The 19,800-nt window shown below is 45.0% G+C and overlaps 2 protein-coding genes across 2 annotated transcripts in view; both read right to left on the bottom strand.

The window, feature by feature from the left end:
• Window positions 1-1,019, bottom strand: part of LOC119388404 (cathepsin B) — a 12,051-nt gene extending 11,032 nt beyond the window's left edge. The window contains exons 1-2 of the mRNA XM_037656110.2: window positions 930-1,019; window positions 1-193 (exon numbers count right to left, since the gene is read on the bottom strand). The exon at window positions 1-193 is cut by the window's left edge and continues 17 nt beyond it. Coding sequence (XP_037512038.2) covers window positions 1-193; window positions 930-1,004 — 268 coding nt within the window. The 5' untranslated portion in view covers window positions 1,005-1,019. The remainder of the gene's footprint in view (window positions 194-929) is intronic.
• Window positions 1,020-9,251: 8,232 nt separating this feature from the next.
• LOC119386401 (cathepsin B) lies at window positions 9,252-17,715 on the bottom strand. The gene is made up of 7 exons (XM_037653717.2): window positions 17,567-17,715; window positions 16,422-16,631; window positions 15,815-15,930; window positions 13,948-14,177; window positions 11,433-11,549; window positions 10,101-10,229; window positions 9,252-9,369 (listed from the first exon to the last, which is right to left on the bottom strand). Exons 1-7 carry the CDS (start codon window positions 17,693-17,695, stop codon window positions 9,284-9,286), a joined length of 1,017 nt encoding a protein of 338 aa, XP_037509645.1. The 5' UTR covers window positions 17,696-17,715; the 3' UTR covers window positions 9,252-9,283.
• Between the last annotated feature and the right edge of the window lie 2,085 nt (window positions 17,716-19,800).

The raw sequence follows: 19,800 nt of genomic DNA on the forward strand, positions 1-19,800 counted from the left end.
CCGACTGATCCCGGATGAGGTGGATGCTGCTACAGTGGGACCAATATTCACGGGCGTCGAAAGATTCCGGCAGGTCATCGGGAATCTCCTCGTGGTAATGAAGCGGGAGCCTGTACTTGCTGCTGTCAGGGCGGACGCCCATCAGCTTCTTGACGTAGCTGAGGGGAACGTTCTCGTCAAAGTTCCTGCCGGCCTGGACAAAGCAGTCGAAGCAATAGTGTTTTGAGCTGGATGCAGGTGAACCCATATATACGCATATTAACGATATACCAATACACCACAACCACAACTATATATCACAACGATATAACGACGTACCACTGCCCGAATGCCATCGTTGTACCCATAGGTAAAGTCTCTGGAAAATAAAGCCTTGCAAGCCTGAAAGGGCTGCATACGCTAGAAACTTAAAAGCAGAAATTTAAAACAGAAACATTCCGGCAGATCCCGCGCATTGTGGGAATCGGTTTCGTGCGAAGCAGTCAACGAGGGCCTTCTTGATATGCCGCACTCTGAACCAAGTCTTTTTTATATAAATGGATGTATCTGTGTAATTCGAGTAGTTGTGTGCATATCATGGACTTACCACGCACGTTGACCACATTGGCGTCTAGAGGGCAGCTCACTGTCTGACGTAACGCCGCCACTCGCGTTACAGCACAGATGTAACTTGTGTCGAAACGAAGTGTAAGCAACGTTCGTTGGCATAATTCTGTCGGGATGAGCAACGCTATACTGTAGCTTTTGAAGTCACAGGAGTACGCAAAGGGCCTTCAGTTCACAAACAAGGACTTGATATAAAAAAAAGCACGTTCCGATTATTGTGGTTCGCGGAACTATATATATATATATATATATATATATATATATATATATATATATATATATATATATATATATATATATATATATATATATATAGGACTCACCTTCCACGTCGTGTTGATATTGTTGATGAAGTTGATCATTTCTTCCGACAGTGGCTCCACGAACGACGGCACCATCAAACGGCCTTGCGCCGCCACCACGAACAACACGCACGCGACGAACGACTTCATCTTGGCTTTAGAAAGGAATTAAGGAAATAGCGTTAACGTTGCTTGTCTATACTTTTTCGCTCAGCGTTAACTATGTCGTTTGACGCCGGACTGGAGGATTTATGCGTAGTCTTGGATTAGAACATTTGCTTGTCGACTCATTTGGCAATAGATGAAGCAGGGAGCCAACCAAACAGCTTCTCTTGAAACGCGCAATGATGCCGCACTAAATTTTCTTTTTGTCTAAGTTCTATTATCTTATATGCTGGCTTGTGCGAAGAAAATACTGTCTTATAGAAGCGCACAGTTTCATCGGGCGTTTTGACATGCAGGCGCTCTAGTTCTGGCACAAAACTTGAGTTTCCCTTATCATTGCGGAGTCAGCGTGCTATTTAATGTTTTACGCCTCGCAGCTGACCATGTGTTTTGCGATTGCGGTGCAAGAGGCGCTCTTTTTCGAACGTCATATTAATTAATGCCTATCAATTTAGGTCCGAAGTTGATGCGTCGCTGTTGCTATTGGTGGGTCGACAGTATTCAGTGGGCATTCGCTGTCTTAGTAGGTGTCATGCTTCTGTCGACATCAACGCACTATCCAAGCAAGCGCGATGTCACAAATTGACCTGGTTTAGCGACTTGTTAAGATTTGAAGCAGCCATATGCCGCACATTTTATGTTGTCGCATTAGAAATGAGGCTTAATGGTTTAAGTAATAATGATCACAAAGAAGAATACTTAGCTCAGGACACTTGAACCGGGGTGTCGTGTAAGCACGCGAAAAAAGTTTCTTGAGTTTTTTTAGCTTCTCCTCTGGGAGGGAACATTTATTCAAGTGAACGCACAGAAGCGATAACGGTGACTGGAAGATTCTCTTGCGACATTGGCAGATGAGCATTATGTTAGACTCGTTAACGTGCTGAGACAAAACTTGATACCACGAAATCTGAGAAGATATTGATTCCAATTTAGCTATGTCATGTCCCCTGGCATGGACAGAATCGAAGTTGCACACTAGAAAACAGTTTTTTAACAGTTTTTATTTACCGTAATAACGGCACCGTGCAACACGTATCGAAAGCTACTAGTAAAAGTGAAAGTTTGGACGAGTTCATTATGCATAGCGAAAAGTTTGATCTCGACTACGAAGACAAGGGAAAGGGGTTGCTGGCCGGAGGAGCATACATGTATACAGAAGTAACCAGTGCCCGTGACCACGCTAACAGAAGAAATAAACATAATAACTTTGCGATCAATTTTCCCTATTCGCGTCGACGTAAGACTGGGTGATAGTATTGAGGTGTATGTGAGGAGTGTTTTTTAACATCGCTCTAGTTTTGCGCCACTTTGATACGGCACGTAAAGTTATTCAGTGTAATACCTGCAGTTTTTTCTTGTGCCTGCTTCTCTTGATTAGCGAAAGAAGATAAGGCTTTTAATATTTGAATGAACGAATGTTTAGTATCACCTATTTCAATATCGTTAATTCTAAGAGATATTAAGGAGAGCAAGAAGTTGTGAGGTCTTACCTTGGCTTTGCCTCGGCCGTGCGTCGTGCTAAACGGAAAGTATCTCTTCTCTTATAGCCCGTATCGGTAAAATATGCAATTCGGGTTATCGTCGGTGCCCTATTCCTATCTGGTCGCATGACGCTGTCAACAATGGATCGAGCTTATCCGACACGCCCCTTTATATCAATATAGAGTTTGCCCGAACTGAGAAGTGTCACATGACAACCTCATATGCACCTGTCCGATGCGAGACCCCGCATCAGTTGCAGCAGACAGTTGTAAGAGAACATTTTTTTGTCTTCTTATCACTGTACCGACAAGGACGTAGCTCGACAGAATTGAAAAGTGTCATATGACAACCCCAAAGCGTACGGAGGCTGAACTTTACTGGAAACAGATAACATGAGGAGAATGTAATCTGGTGTCCCTGTGCCTAAAATCAAAGTCACGAGTTTTTTAGGAGTCATGAGTGCCATTGCTTATCAGAATTACAAGGCAGAAATTAACAAGTTCTCCAGTCTTTTCTTTCCTTTTCCTCTCTTGTAGTGCCCACAGTGTAGAGTAGACAAAGCGAGTTGCAGATATGTACTCTATGCCCTTCTAGTATAAACGCGTGCTTCTGCGGCAGTGATTTGCAGCGATTCACGAAACACGATGCTATTCGTCCTGGTTTTTGTATGTCCTTTTTTTGTCGACGAAACGTGATCGAGGAAGGAGGAACAAATTCTCGGCTGCAGTGGCAACAGTATATGGCTCGACCAGATAGATTGAAGTTACAAGCGAGTCGAACCGCCTCGCTTCGTGTTGTACGCCGAGACAAGAAGACACTAGGTGCTCTGCCATGCACTGCCTGTAACTAGACGCGCCTGGTCTAAGAAAGTAAACTACTGAATCGTGTAGCCATCGTTGGTGAGCGATGAAAATCAATCAACTTTGAAACATACAGATTTGTCGCACGCATAGGCGTATCCAAGGAGGGGTGGGGGTGTGGGGGATAATTGACGCACTCTTGTTTGGGCGAAGTCAGGCGAGTCGCGTGCCAGGTTGACTTCCTGAGATGGAAAAAACCGGAATAGATCACGAAGAGTTGGCTTGAGAAAACTGTCTACGTGCGTGACGGAAAGCTTCCTCCAATTTCATCCTTCAGGCACCAAAGGCGCATGCGTCCACGTCACTTATAAAGCCATGAAAAGCCTTCTGACAGCTGTCACATTTGATCCTCCTATACATAAGGGTCCATCTTAAACACACAGCGCTAATTTAAACATGGACAGAAGAAACAGCAAACGAGGGCGGGCGCTGACTGCTAACAAAGCTTTTATTGTGCGTGCACAAATATATAGCTTATGAAAGAATGTTATGTTTCTTCTGTCCATATTTTTAAATTAGCGCTGTCTTTTTAAGATGGACCCGTACCAACGAGCTCGCATCCAAACTCTTCTAGTACATAAGGGTGTTGACGGCTACCCATCTTCTGTAAATTACAGCTGCTGAGAAACTTCGGGCGGCTGTTGAGACCTGCGGAAATGCTTACGGTGCAAAGTAAGTCTATATCAGTATAGGCTCCTTGCATTTGCCTTAGGTGCCGTGCAGCGACCTTTTGTGGGCTACCCGCGCTGCTTCAGTATGTGGCAGATGTGGGGATGCCATATTTTCAAGATTAAAAAGCGTCACAACGTACGTTGATTGCATTAATTTGTTGGAATGTGACGTGGAAGCGATTTACATCAAGGCTCGATTTGTGTATTACGTTTTGAGGGGTCGCTTTCTGGCCCGGGCGTCGTTACTGACAACCTCTCATTGAGCTGCCGCTCGGTCTATTTGAAGAGAATGAAACTTGTTGTGATTAGTAAGGCTATGAAATTCTCTTGGTTTAGCATTGTAATGTGTGTTGAAGCCACGTTGGCCGCTATTGATGGCATTTCTGCTTACGGCTTTGTCAGTCTTGTGAAATGTACACTCTCTGTTGACTATGGAATGAAGCTCTGTACATGCATTTAGGGCTCCTTCCGAACATTAGCTGTAATCGCTATTGAAAGTGACTACATGTCAAGCTGCCGGCAATGTGACAGCTCGCATTTGCCATCTGTCATTAATGGCTGACCACATTCTTGCTTGCTGTGCTGCCGCAGACAGCTCGAGTTACATTTCCGAGATGGATGATTCCTCCCCGAAGGTGTATACTGGGGTGCTATGCAGGATGGCCCGAGCTTCTCGAGAACACGAGTTTGCTCCGAGCTCGCACTACGGCGGTCATGAAAGGAAGACAGTGCGGAGCGTGAGATAGCGTCGATCTGCGGAAACGTGATCTGCGGAAACATGCATGAGTATAGCATGTCGGTAAATGTCCTGTTTAGTTGCTCTGGAAGGCCGTTGGTTTGTGGATGGCAAGCTGGCGCTAGAGCACGCATAGCGAGACATGCACAAAGAATATGATAATTTACATCTGACAAGATGTGACGCCCGCGATCCGTGACGAGGTAACATAGGAGCGTGTTGAGTAGGAGGAAATTGGCATTATATCTGGCGCCACTGGCAGACAGATCACTTACAAAGGTCGCGCGATCGAATCCCGGCCGCGGCGGCTGCATTTTCGATGGAGGCGAAAATGTTTGAGGCCCGTGTACTTAGATTTAGGTGCACGTTAAAGAACCCCAGGTGGTGGAAATTTCCTGGGCCCTCTACTACGGCGTCTCTCATAATCATATCGTGGCTTAGGGACGTTCAACCCCACATATTATTATTATTATTATTATTATTATTATTATTATTATTATTATTATTATTATTATTATTATTATTATTATTATTATTATTATTATTATTATTATTATTATTATTATTATTATTACAAATCACTTACAACAGTAAACCATTTGTGTGACCTTAGTTGACACAAGGAAAGGGCCAAGTAGGCCGAGTCATACGCGAAATAAAGTTTCGGTGGGAATATCGACTTGTTGTAGACGTCCAGAAAGAGCTATGTGAGTGAGCTTCTCACGTTGGCGCAGGCTGTAAGCAGTATATAACTACAGGGCATAAGTTCCCGAGTGTTACATTTCTGTAACATCTCGCTCTTACGAAGACTACAGGCATTACCTTGCTATACTGAACACCCTCCGTTACTATAGTCAGGACACCAGTTATTACGGTACTTTGGTCGAATGGATAAACTATCGGAATAAGAGAACACCTTTTAAGCTAAAAAATATATCATTATGTTTGCATGCTTTTGCACTGAGCAAACTAAGACTTGGTTGGTGAACCGGCCTCTCCATTTGTGGTTGTTTCATCAACATTGAATGATGCAGGGGATGATGATTTTGATTACCCAGCAGAATGGATACTACCGTACGAGATTTTTAAGCGCTCGCGCTCCGTGGAAGCGCCTATGTGCAATGCATTTTATTGCCATAGCAATTATATGGACAGTCTCGGCTGATTTTTGCCGTCCCCGTCGCCGCCGTCATGCACCGTATATGTATATGTTTATATATATAGATAAAAGCCACAAAGAAAAATAATTCAGAAAAACTTCCCGACGCGCGCGATAGAACAGCCGACCTCTCGCTTTGCAGCGCGCGGTGTTAGACGGTTAGGCCACCAACAGTACCGTCTGTCAGCCTGCTAACGGCGAGCTATTTATATACACCATTTACTTCAGCATGCTTTCTTAGTCACCACATAGATGGCTCGACGTGCGCGCATGGCGCGCTTTAAAGATCGTCGCCCCGCTCCTGCGAACGCCGTTGCTCTTCGCCCTACAGGGCGTGGTCTCCTTCGTGCGCTTATCTCGAGGAAAGAAGGGGGCGGCCGGGGGGGGGGGGAGCGGGGGGTTGTATGTCGTGTGATTTCGCCGTCATGTTCGCGCTGAAGTCACAGAGCGTACGAAGGTCACTTGGCTCGCTACAGCGGCCGCGTTTGCGAAAGAAGCGCGCTGTTCAAACAGAAATAAGTAACAGCTGTAACACTTCGCGCTCGTCTTGTGTGTATCTGTTCGTTCGTTTCGTGCGCCCTGCTTTATGTTTGAGCAGTGCGCTTCAAGCATCGAGCTGTGACGCATGATAGTTCGCGCTCGTCCTGTGTGCGTTCTTTTCGTGCGTCCTTTGGGCTCGAGCGATGCGCTGGCAATTTCGAGCTGCTTTCCGTTTTTCGCGTTACATTCCAATTTATTGCTATCGCATTCATTGCTTCGTCATTGCGGAGAAACTGTGACTTTTTTATTCGTAAGACTTGCATGGCGACACAATGCCTGGTTGCGACCTGATGACCCCATAAAACGGCCAGATCAAGATTGCACTCTAATGAGCGTCCCATAAGAATTAATGGGCCCAGATCAAGCGTGTTGCAAAATTGCGACAACAGGGGAGAAGAGATCAAAGTGTGCGCCTCGCCCACAGCCCCGATCGTACAAAAAGAAACCAATAAAACCGAAGAGAAGTTCTATGTGGCGAACAAAAACAAGTTCTAAGAAATAAAAATTGACACCCACACCTAAGCAATCCATACGGATTATTCAGAAAGAAAATTTTCTTAGTTGACGAGAGAGTCACATTGATCCGGGGATCTAAACCAAGACCTTTGCCTTTCCGGGTTGGTCGCTCTACCAAAATGATTTGCCGAAAAATTTTAGGATTTTACGTGCCAACATGATTGTGAAGCACATGCAGGGTTAGTCTTCATACCTACAGATCCGGCTCGAAGTCATGGTACCGCGCTTGCAGCGCGGGTGTGTGCATCCTTCTTACTGAAATTGTTGGCATATACTCCAGTCTCATTCCTGCGATGCAATAAAGGCAAAAAACGCAAGTGTTGTCGGGCAGTGCGTTTACAGAATGAAATGAGCTGGAACGATAGATATCAAATTTTATTTGTCGCTTATAATACAATGCTGCAGTGCTAGTAAACTCACAACAGCGTAAATAAGTAACAAAAGCTGTTCTCTCTATTAACGCATCAACAAAGTGCCCATAATGCCTTACATGCGTTTAGCAGGTACCACGGCTGTCTGTAGAATGACGAAAAATGGCACAGTGCCTACTGCCCTTCTTCTCAAAAATTACAATGATTTATAGCGTAGTGGGTTCCTCTCAAGTGCACTTCTGTTGGTTGCCAAGAAAGCCCATAAGGCTCCCATGATCCATTTCCTTAGGGTCTCAATAAAGTCAATTCTCTCTCTCTCTCTCGCTCTACGTTTCTCCGGTTAAAGTGCGTTATAAAGCGTGGTGGGACAGTTAAATAACGACAGGGCGTCACACAATATGCATTACGTAACTAGTGGGTCGTTTAAAGCTTCCAGCCCATTACAAAGGGCGCAACCATAATTATTCATCGTCATCAACCGCCGCATCAACAAACTGCACATAATCGCTTACATATGGTGCCTCGCTTCTCCGCAGAACAACGAATAATGTCGTGCTGGGTGCTTCCCAACTTCCCAAAAATTACGCTTTGTGGCGTAGTGGGTACGTTGCTAATGTACCTGTATTAGTAGCCACAGGAGAGTTTATAACGGGCTCTAGAAATGCCGCTCTTCCAGCTTTCGCTGTGACTGTGCTGCGCTTTCCGCGCAGGCCTGGCGTTTTTTGGCTTTCGCTAATGTTACAAGCTTACATTTCGAAGGACCGAAACATCATTTCCTCGATTTTACGAAACTTCCGATTTAGCGAAATAATTTGAGCGTGGCCATCACTTCGCTGAATCGAGTTCCAACGGTACTCCGATCTCTGCGAAGCCCGAGGTAAAGGCAGGCAAGATATCTTCTCAAGCGCTTTGGACTTTGACATGAACATTTCCTATATGAGCTTATTAAATGGGCAATACCCCGCCTGGTCAAACAGGCTATGTTTCGACATAATGATCACCTCCACCTCTACCAACCATCATTGGGCATGCGACACGTTTGATTTCGTTACACTAGTGCGACTGCATACAAGAAAAACTCTACAGAAATATCTCTTGTGGTTTGGTTAGGTCTTGCCAGTTTTCTGTCTGCCTCTCAGTACCTGTTTTGTTTGTATGTTTTGAATTCCATAAACTTACGCTACAGTCCTAAACTATCGATCATGTATTGTGTACTATGGACCATAAATATTTGTGGTATATCGGGTAGCAAGAAACTAACAGGGTGCCTTATGCATTCGCCTAACGCGACTCGAAGGCGAAAGCGACAGTCTTTTTCTTCTCCGTCGATGTATTGATCCTCCCCCCCCCCCCCCCCCCCGAAAGATTTTTGCACCATACGTGGTTTTTCACTGCCTCCAGGATAGGAGGCATTGCAAGCTTTGTTCACCTGAACTGATTTTATACCCTGCCTCCGTGATCGGCCCACCTTTTACCAAGAGCCGATGGCATGTTATGACGCCATCATGTGACGTCACGCTATGGGACTTCGTGATGACGTCATAGTGACCTGATTACAAGATGATTTTTTACATCGCTCGTGTTTACGCCGCTGACTCGAGACGCCGAAGCCACTGACGGTCAATTTTCGAGTTTGATGAAGCATCTTAAGCGTTCGCCTTAATAATTATAGCTACAATAAAACCCTAATCAGTGTATTCGTACCGTTATCTCCACAGGTGTTCTGGTTGCAGAAAGTGTTGTCTGACAAGTGCGCAGTAAAATTAGAAACTCTACTTGAATGTCCTCGGCGCAACAAGATACGTTTAATAAAGAGCACGTCACTTTTTATTGTTATCCACATAACGTCACTAGAATCTTCGTTCCTTATGCCTTCTATGCCTTGAGTTCCTTGGGAATACCGGCGTTGATATCGTCCTCAATACCACACTCGTCATTTCCGCGGCGAATCTTGAAGTAGCCTGGAAGAATAAAACGCAGGTGTCATTGTTAGTTTTGCATTGCACAGCCCGCATACTTTCTACGCCTTTCAAAAGCGGTTAGCCACTTTGCGCGTACCCTGTTATCGCTTTGCGTCATACGCCGACGCCATCTTAAGAAACTCTGCAGCACGCGTACGCAAAGAAGACTTTTCTTGGAGCGCCCAGAGCTTATCGCTTTCAAAGTATATCAATGGCCGGCGCGTGGTCAAGAAACGACATAATACGGGATTAAGAGTTGATGAGCTCATATAATCAGGGCAAGACGTGTTCATTATTTTATAACGGAGCTGCAAATGGCACAGCTGCTCAATTTTGCGGCGTCACCCCGGGTCCGTCCCCGAACAGAAAACCCCCGTCATGTCCTCTGAGACAGCGATGAAGTTACATAGTGACGTCACCATGTGACGTAATCAGGAGGTAACAGATAACTTCGCTTTGTGACATCATCATGCCGCCACACAATAACGTAACAGACTCTTTGGAACGGTCATTTCGAAGCTTTTATTTTCCGGGAATTATTTACACGCAAAACATTAAGTAGAGCGTATAGCGCCTTCAAGGTGATAACAATGGGGGTAAGCTAAAGTAAATACTATGGGATGAAAAGCTAAACTCATTGTCAAAGACGGATAAATCAGTTCATTGGTTCGTAGTTTAATAACAAAAAAAAACACAAAAAACGAGGTACTTTTTTCGCATCAAACACTCGCCTTTGTCTCCCCAGTCTGGGTTCCAGGAGTTTGCGACCAGCCAGTATGGAACGCCGTTCTCGGAGCCCCAGCCAAGGATGCGAATCGCGTGGCCTCCGAGAACCTGGCTGCTGTGCTGCTGGTAAACACCTGCGCGACGGGAAAATTCAGAGGCATGCTTCAGTAAGCAAACGGTCCGTCAGATTACTGTATTAGACAACAATAGTTACGAGACAATATGTTTGCAAACGGCGCCTGCTAATTCAACCAGAATAAGGTAGCAACACGATATTTCGGGCCTGAAATCGATCCAATTTCCCTTAAAGCTAAGAGCTATATGCAAATGACGTGTACGCCAGAAATCAAGTTATAAAGAAATACAATTTCGCACACTGAAACGCAAGGCATTCAGAATGAATGACCTCCACAGACAAAGCTAACGAAAATTTTCCACGGCATATTTTATATCGGAAAACATATCTTGGTGAATGCCCCTAACTGTTGCCGCGATTTGTGAAGTGAGTGTCTAAAACTATTGAGTGTCTAAAACATATTGGCTCGCACAGTACAAACACTGGTTAGCACTAACAGACGTTCGCAGGTTTTGGCTCACGTTCAGCAATATTGCCTAATGTTGACAACTGTAGGCTATTTGCTGGTATGACAGAAACATTGGTCTCATGCAATCACACAAGTACCCTGACTTTATCCAGCCTGGCTGTTGGATTCAAGTAAGTAGCTGACTGGTTGTTATGGTTTCTTGCATTACCGTAATGCAAGAAACCGAGGATATAAGTTATATCCTCGTGAAGACATAGCCCTGCAGCAAACACGGAATTTTGCTTAAAAAAGCTAATTCTTAAAGATGAATACTTCCACTCACTGTACAGACCGTAAAGTTCGATGCCAACTCGAGTGTCCTTAATTGAGCCAATACGAGAGCGGCTCGCTCCATTCGCACGTGAATAGAGCGGGGGACGTACTTGCGCAAATCTAATAGTGAGAACAACATGAAAAGTTACGAAGAATAAGCAAAGAAAACGCCAAGAGAGATAGAGAAACGAATACAGGACAAGCAGGGAGGTCAACAAAACAAGTCTGTTGTTTGCTACGCTACACTAGGGGCAAGAGGTTGAGGTCCTGAGAGAAAAAAAAACAGGACAAGAACTAGCATCACACACGTACAGTACAAACGAACACACAGCAGAACTACAACCGGTGTTGCGCAAGAACGGCGGAATAAACACATCAAGTTCCACGAGTAATGAGTACGAGTTCAAAACGCGCACAAACATAGAAAGGGAGAGGGAGAGAAAAAAAAAACCCAGAGTTAAAACTATATATAAACCTTACCGCTCTTGTATGAGAGGAAGTCCGCGTAGACAGTGAAGTCTGCCTCCACAGGTCCGTTCTTGAATATCTCAGTCTTGATCTGGGTTTCGTCGCCAGAAAGCGTGTAGACTTTCTTGCCTGCAGAGTATGAAGAATCAATATTTACGAATTGAGGTGCAGCAATGTGCAGCAGGGTAAAATAATTTTAATGTCTTGGGACAAATCATTCGTTAATCTGGTTATGTAATGTCACTGAAAGACAGAAGGTACAGTAGATCTGAGAAAAATATGTTACAAAGGCGTGTGTAAAGGTTGTTTCGTTAAATTCCATTCACTTTCCCAACTTTTCCTCACCAAGGACTTTTTTGCTGTTGCTGTCCCTCTTGCCTTCTATGGAACAAATAATAATAATATCTGTGGTTTAACGTCCCAAAACCACGATATGATTATGAGAGACGCCGTAGTGGAGGAACCACCCGCGGTTCTTTAACGTGCACCTAAATCTAAGTACATGGACCTCAAACATTTTCGCCTCCATCGAAAATGCAGCAGCCGCGGCCGGGATTCGATCCCGCGACCTTCGGGTCAGCAATCGAATGCCATAACCACTAGACCACCGTGGCGGGGCCCTTCTATGGAACAATAGATGAAATTTTTGTGCCTCCATAAATGAGTTTGAGCTCTGAGGACGCGAATTTTTGCTCTGGCATTAGCAAGATAGCATGTTCGCCCGTTGAGGGAAGGCGGTGTATTGATTTTAATGCGCATTTCAGATGGATAAATTATAACACTAGTGATTTCCCGATTGCATAACTGGAACGCTGTTACCTAGTATAACAGACGGTTCGAATGCACTCTCATTCACAAGCGCCGATTCTATTTTGACTGCTTATCAGCATTTAATATATTTGACTCGCTGCAGGTATGATACGCTATTTTTGGGTCTCTGTTAACAAGAATGCCAGATTAACATCCACACATTCGCACATAGAACACAGAAGGGCTCGAAGATGTGATTTCGATTCTTACAACGCGGCCGCCAGGGTCAGCTGTCGAAATCAGACATTGCGCGAAGTCGCCAAAATAATTTACATCAAAGGGGCAGCATGATGTTATCCAGGCACCATTTTCACTTTCTGCTAAGGAGTTCGTGCTCCCGATAACAATTCCTGGTGCTTTCTGCACACAAAGCGTCCATTCTTCTTCTTCTTCTTCTGATGATGATGATGATGATGATGTGCCTCTACACATGGCTGATACCCACACTGGGGGATAAGTCAAGAATTGTAGATATGAAGATTTAAAACTACTAAGTTAACACAAAAGACAAGCAAACATCTTCTTATTATTATTATTACGATTATTATTATCAGAAGGAGGAGGAAGAAAAGAAGAAAAAGGATAAGTTTGATGCGATGACGGAGGATGAATGTTATGCTTCTGTGCTGGGGCACTCGGACGGGAATATATGCAGTGCTACCCAGAAATTCATATGCAAATCAAATCGTCTTATTCGAGACATCAACGGCTAATAATTTTTAAATTGTCATAATGACATAACCATTTTGATCGTTTGGGAGGTTATGCGGCACGGTCTCATCTAAAACTGGAATTCATTAAAAAGTAACCCTTCTTTCTAATTGACACTGTGACGTCTATTAGCACTTAAAATTTTCAGACGATATGATCCCCCCGACTCTTGGCCGATCCTCCTGAGTGGGTAGGTGCCAGTCATCCCAGGAGCATCATCATCATCATGTTTCCCATACGTGCTAAGCGTTTAAAGTATTTCCAATCATGAATATTTTGTTTACTCAGCCGAGATATATGTATTCTGTATTTCTCTAGACGAAAGAAAAACTAATAGTGAGCGAGTACTCGTGTTTTCTTAAGTGACGTTTTCTTGCCCATTTGACCACTATTTTGCACTAACGTGGCCTCGCAAGAGTGAAATGACCGCACACTGTGACGGGTCAGTGATGCAAGTCCTGTACATACGGGTCCTGTACGTATATGCATTTACAGGACGAAAAAAAAAAAAGACGGATATATCTCAGCAACACTGCTCTCGGGTATAAAGCCAGTCGTGGAATACGATTCATGTTCGCTAGCACAAAGAAATACGACACGGTTACAATGGGATAGAACGCTAACTTTGAACTGTCCTGATTTTTTTATGAAGAAATCCGTAAAACAGGGGGTGGGTGCTCGAGCCGACGTTTCGACAAGTGGACTTGTCTTCTTCAAGGCCGGAACTGATTTTGCTGGAACTGAAATCAGTTCCAGCCTTGAAGAAGACAAATCCACTTGTCGAAACGTCGGCTCGAGCACCCCCCCCCCCCCCCCCCAGCTTACGAATTTTTTCATCGCAAGGTTCCATCTTCCCCTTCCTGCCGTTTTTTGGACTACTCATTTTTTGTCGCTTTCAAAGCTGTGTCGTCGTTTTTGCGCTAATAAACATGAACCTCAACAAAAATCAACTGACCCAACTTTTTATCCTCACTTGGAACAGTTGTTACGGGAGAAATTTGCTTACCGTAGTGTTTGTCCTCGCTGTAGCTCTTCTCGTATCCCTTGCGACAGTCGCGCACACATTCGGGCGTCGGACCGTCTCCCTTGCACGGAGGCAGTGGCCCCTTGGTGTGGTGTTCGCATGGTGGGAAGTGGTAAGGCTGGCAGCCGTCATCCGTACCGTACAGACCGCCCGTAACGAGGCCTTCTTCCTTGTAGAACTGCCAAGCGGCAGCGGGGTATCCTCCGTTGCACCTAAGACGAAAAACACAGCGAGGACGTTTACATAACTCAGGGAAGTTTGCTGTTGCTATTAAGAAAAAGATGTATGTAGGAGTATTCAAGTCGACAACCTCAACGACGCTTTATGAGTAGTTATTCTTTTAATAAAGGTTACGCGTGAGTTTGAGTGAATTTGATTATCGGTCACAGCGACTGCATTTCGACAAAGTAAACCTAAAAGAGGCGCTCATATACCTAGAGTTCCATCGGCTACGGTGATCCAGTGGTTATGGTACTCGACTGCTCACCCGAAGGTCGCTGGTTTGAATCCCGGCCGAGGCGGCCGCATATCGATGGAGTCGAAATTCTTGAGGTCCGTGTACTTATGGCGAATTCCACTGGTCGAGTCGGAGCAAGTTTTCTTGCTCCGCGTTCGAGAATCTGCGTTCCACTGGTCGATTCGGAGTAAAAAAAGCGTTTTCCACTGGCAGATTCGGAGCAACTCACTCCGCGACGGAGCGTTCCGAGTTGCTCCGTCTTTCAGAGGTGGATTTCGCCGGAACTCCGGCAACGCGGTGACGTCATTTCCGGTACAGTCGGGCAACTCGGTTGTCTTCAGCGTGTTTAAGGCGAGGTCTGATCACCCTGCGCACTTGTTCACATTCCTAAACTGGCGTTGTTTGACTCTGCTGGACGAGCTTCTGGTTTGCTTCTTGCTCTGAGCGATAGCGAGAACACGAGTTCTGACATTAGTAGCAGCAGCGATGACGACGAACCATACGTGCTCTACGAAATGATGTTTAAAGAAATGTTCCCTGACCCACTGTGCGCACGCCCGAAGATCATCGGCTACATCGAAGAAGAGATTTCCATGTGCTCGTCCATATTTATCAGCGCAACACAAGAAAATGACACGCCTGCTTTACGCCACTGCGGGGTCGAAATGCGCGCTTTGCAGCGGCGACCCATGCCATGGAAACGCACAGAGCGGAAGCAGAAATCGTTCCCGGAGCCAATTTACGTGACGTATGCATAACCAACTTCCGGAGCGACCTCGCGCGGAGCATTAACGTGTTCCACTGGCAGATTTGGCTTGCTACAATCCGAGTGCTCGCTCCAGGATTTCGGCGGCCGCTCCGGATCTCCCAGTGGAATTCGCCATTAGGTGCACGTTAAACACGACAGGTTGTCAAAATTTCCGGAGCCCTCCACTACGGTGACCCTCATGATCATATCGTGGTTTTGGGACGTAAAACATCAATAATTACTATTATTATTAGTAAATACACTTAGGCACTCCTTGGTGGGCTGCCTTCGTGGGCTCGTCTATCCACCTCTCCGAATGCCCTTCCTCGGAATCCTAGGTGAAAACGCAAGGAGCGCGCGCTTCTGCTAGCAGTGGAGCACTCGAGCGTCTAGAGTGTGTAGTGGGTTTGGCCCAATTTCTGTGGCACATACGCGCTATAGGAGTATTGTGCTGACGCCACGAAATTTTCAGACCGGCGGGAGGTATACCGCTTCACTGTAAAAAAAAAAAACCCTTATTTCATCAGCGTTAGGTGACGTCATTAGGCGGGATTTTATCAAGCGGGCGAGACGGCCGTCAAGGTTTGATTGACTGCGACCTCTTCAAGCTGCCCGCATATGAATCATTACGGCATGGAACTTACCCGTTACCGCAGCTATCACAGCATGTGAGCAGATCCTCGGCAGAGATGTTCACCTGGACTTTGCCCTTGGTGTGGATGCAGATTCGGTCGGACATGGCTTCCGCAGCTCCAAACGCCTGCGATAAAACCAATTAAGCTCCCGTTCCCACTTTCGAACTCACGTAATGGAATAGTGCTCAGTTTATTAGAACGTTCCTACGCTTTAAAACTCCTAATAGAGCAACACCTTCGGAGAATTCATATTCCCTATTGGCTGCGTATCATCATTCTATTTCGCAATAAGCGTACTCCTGCAGACATCGAGTGCTACTTAGACGTTAGGAAGGTATATTTGTATAGCGTAAAAATATGGATGCCATTCTTGATAGATGGTATCATCAAGATATGAGAGTTATTGTCGTTTAGCCTATTACGTTGTGAAGCTATTCGTGTGTCGGGTTATGGAACCAGTGCCACCACTTCCTTTGACTGTTACATGTCCGGAAAGCGACCGCAAGGAATTAGCCTATAAGCTGGTATGCTGCTGTTTTATTAAGACATTGAATTATTTTTTGCTTTCTAGTTACGAACGCGGCCGAATCAAGTGACAATTATTCGCTTTGCTCACCCAGCACGATCCACACGTGGACTGGTCACGGATGAGGTGGATGCTGCTACAGTGGGACCACTTTTCACGGGCGTCAAAGGATTCCGGCAGGTCATTGGGAATCTCTCCGTGGTAGTGAAGCGGCAGCCTGTAGTTCTTGCTGTCAGGGTGGACGCCCATCAGCCCCTTGATGTAGCTGAAGGGAATGTTCTCGTCAAAGTTTCTGCCGGCCTGGACGAAGGAATTCAATCATGAGTATTATAAAGCAGTCGTAAAAGGTGTTACTTGTTAGCGACACATAATAAGGCAGTTTCCACCTGGATAACTAAGATTAAGGTGAATGGTTATGAATGAACGACGGTAACGAGACCTCGTCCTAGTGTTTCGTGTAAAATGAAGAAGGAAATGGCTAGCATTCTTTAAAGAATACAAAAATTAACGCTAAGAAATGTTGATCTTTAATACATTTTCTTTACTTTAGAACAAGCTCTTCCGCTCGGGCAACAGAAATAACTGACACTAGAACAATTTCAAGGAACTGTGGCAATTTACGGGTAGCGTGTGTTTAACTAGCTTCGAGTATATAAGACTAGCGCAGAAGCTGAATGCGTGCCGTGTTCTTCGGCCACTGTTGCAGAGGTTACCATACGGAACGCACTTCCCGTACATGTTGCGGTATCATTTTACGCTATATGACTGACATTTTTGATTGATTGATTGATTGATTGATTGACATGACAAAACATGATATGTTTAAAAGCAAGAGCCAACTTCTTAAAACTCATTGGAATGGTAACAAAGCTTTTTTTTTTCATCGCTTACGCATATTTAGTAGCCGCGTAACTCAGCAGGACTTTGAAAGCCACGGATTACCTAATTGTGCAGTGATTCATTAACAAATGTGTAGTTGACACACCTTGCTGCCGTTAGGATGACAAGGATAGCCGTTAGTCATTGCAGTCGTCGCATATTTCCTTCGGAGAAGCGATTGTGTCGAGATATCGTTCTCAGAAAATTACCAGTATTGGCAATGGTTCAAGTAGATTGCGCACCGGCCTTTTGAATGACCTGGTTCGTATTTGAAGGAACGCCAAATGACATTCTGGCGAGGTTGGAAGCAGCGCCAGGTATACTTTCAGAAAACGTGGGGAAGATATCACGCTTACCTTCCACGTGGTGTTGAGGTTGTTGATGAAGTTTATCATTTCGTCGGACAATGGCTTCACAGATGATGGAACCATGACGCGGCCTTGGGCCGCAACGGCGAACAGTGCGAATATTACGAGAACCTTCATTGTGCCTGCGTAAATTTGTAAAAGAAATACACAGTGAAAAAAGAGTGAATGAGAGATAATGAAGCAATTAACAGTTGCTTATATGTGAATTCTGCTGTGGACTGGCATGCTGGTAGCGTACTCGGCTATCGAGAGGTGCATCAGGGCCTCGATGAAGGAGGCAGAACGAGACTTGGAGGTCGAAGAAGGTTCGATTTATTTTACATTATTTACAGGGGCTGTTCTCACTCAAGCTATGTCAGCCCATGATCACGAGGATGCGCCAAGGCGGCACAGCTGCTACTGGGCGTCTCTCTTATCTTTTATCTCAGTTACAAATTTCTTTATATTTAGGCATTGACAGAACCACTTCATTCTAACGGTGTCCTTCCCAAGAGAGTGTCAATAAAACCATATGATACATTGTGCTAGAAGCCGCACCTATCGTTTATGGCTCAAATGTTTATGACTATAGTTTATGACTCAAGTGTAAATAAAGACAGCGTAATATTTCCAATGCTATCCTTCACTTTCATAATATGCCTTAGCAATTGTAGCCCAAGGGAGAGCTGTCTATGTTAGCTTGTGGTTGGAAAAGAATATTTCAACCCCAAAAACATGGCCAACAAAGAATAGTTCTTATCATTTCAGTGCATTTCACCTTTTTAGGTGTATCCGCAGATTATTGGAAAAAAAAAGAATTTGACTCTCCATCGAAACCGTCCGGTTGTACAATTATTTATCTTTCTTTTAACCCCAACACCTACTTACAAGTTGCGTTGGCGGCATCAGGAACGATATATCGAGAGCACACTGCGTAACCAAATCGCTTTAGAAAGCTAGCTTTAGCTGCCTTTGCAGCAATAGAACTACAACTATGGATGTAACGTCGATAGAACCTGAAGTAGATAGAAATGTCTGGGCTTTTGCAGAAAATAAAGAGCGCAAGCGGCAGCACGGATGAATTCAGTCGGAATGCGGAGACAGTTTCTTTAAATGTATTTATGACTTGTAGATTGCAGTCTGTTCTCAGTTTAAATAACCTGTAACTATGTATCGATTCGAAAGCGTGCGTCTTACCTCCGTTCAGGCCAGCGACGCCCCCAGGTCATTCAGAGAGAGAGTCAGACTTCTTTTATAGCCGATATCACTGAGGTAGGCCGGCGCCCTTATCAGGGACGTTGCCATGACATCTATCTGCACGTTGCTGAAAGGAACAAAGCAAACTTATCGGAAAGCCACTGATTCAGACAACAGCCGATCAGTACTCCAGTCGAGCGAGGCGGATGCATCACATGACAACGAGACAATCGCTACAGGTATACACGTTGCTGGAAAGGAATCCCCTGAAAAGAAAGCTGTTTTCACAGAGCTCAACTATCCGGCCACGTGCTGGAACAAACATTTAATTTATTCTTGAAAAGAGAATGTTGCAAATGTACTTTCCGCGTGATTTTCATTGTTCTTACCACGCCATATACTGCTGGCATGATGTGCCTAAAATACGTCCATGCCTGTGGTGAATGACCATCTACACCAGTCGTTCCTAGGTTACGATTTTCAAATGCAAGCTCAATTCTGTCTGAATCCTACGGCTTCCTTAAGTGGACGGGTTATAATAATAAGATCTGGGGTTTTAAGTCCCAAAAACAAGTGGGACGGTTCCTAAATGCGTAAGAGTGTATAGAAAACATAAAACAGACGACCTTATTAGCTATCGGGTTAGTATGGTTAGACGTACACGGTTTGAAGAATATCACACGACGGGGGTGGATGTGGCACAAGCATTATTCATCGAAGAAACGAAAACCAGCTAGCACAAGAACATGAGGGACTTGACAACGCGTCTATTGTTGGAATGGGAAAAGATATATGGTGAGGTTTTAATTCATCAGAAAATATGGAAGCCCTTATGTGCCGGACAATGATAACTGCGTGCGCAGCGTGCGGGCTGACGCTCTGTAGGACACACGTGGTCCGCGCGCACACCTATCGCGCAGCACGGGGTGTTATTTCCTGTCGTGCGCACGGTTCCACGAGTGTTAGAAGACGGTAATTAGGTAGTGGACAGCGAGAAAAGAGCATCGGAATCCTTGTGTTTCTTTCGGGTCGTTTAGGTGACGTCA

The sequence above is a fragment of the Rhipicephalus sanguineus genome, chromosome 3 (genome assembly GCF_013339695.2).
Source record: "Rhipicephalus sanguineus isolate Rsan-2018 chromosome 3, BIME_Rsan_1.4, whole genome shotgun sequence".
NCBI lineage: Eukaryota > Metazoa > Arthropoda > Arachnida > Ixodida > Ixodidae > Rhipicephalus > Rhipicephalus sanguineus.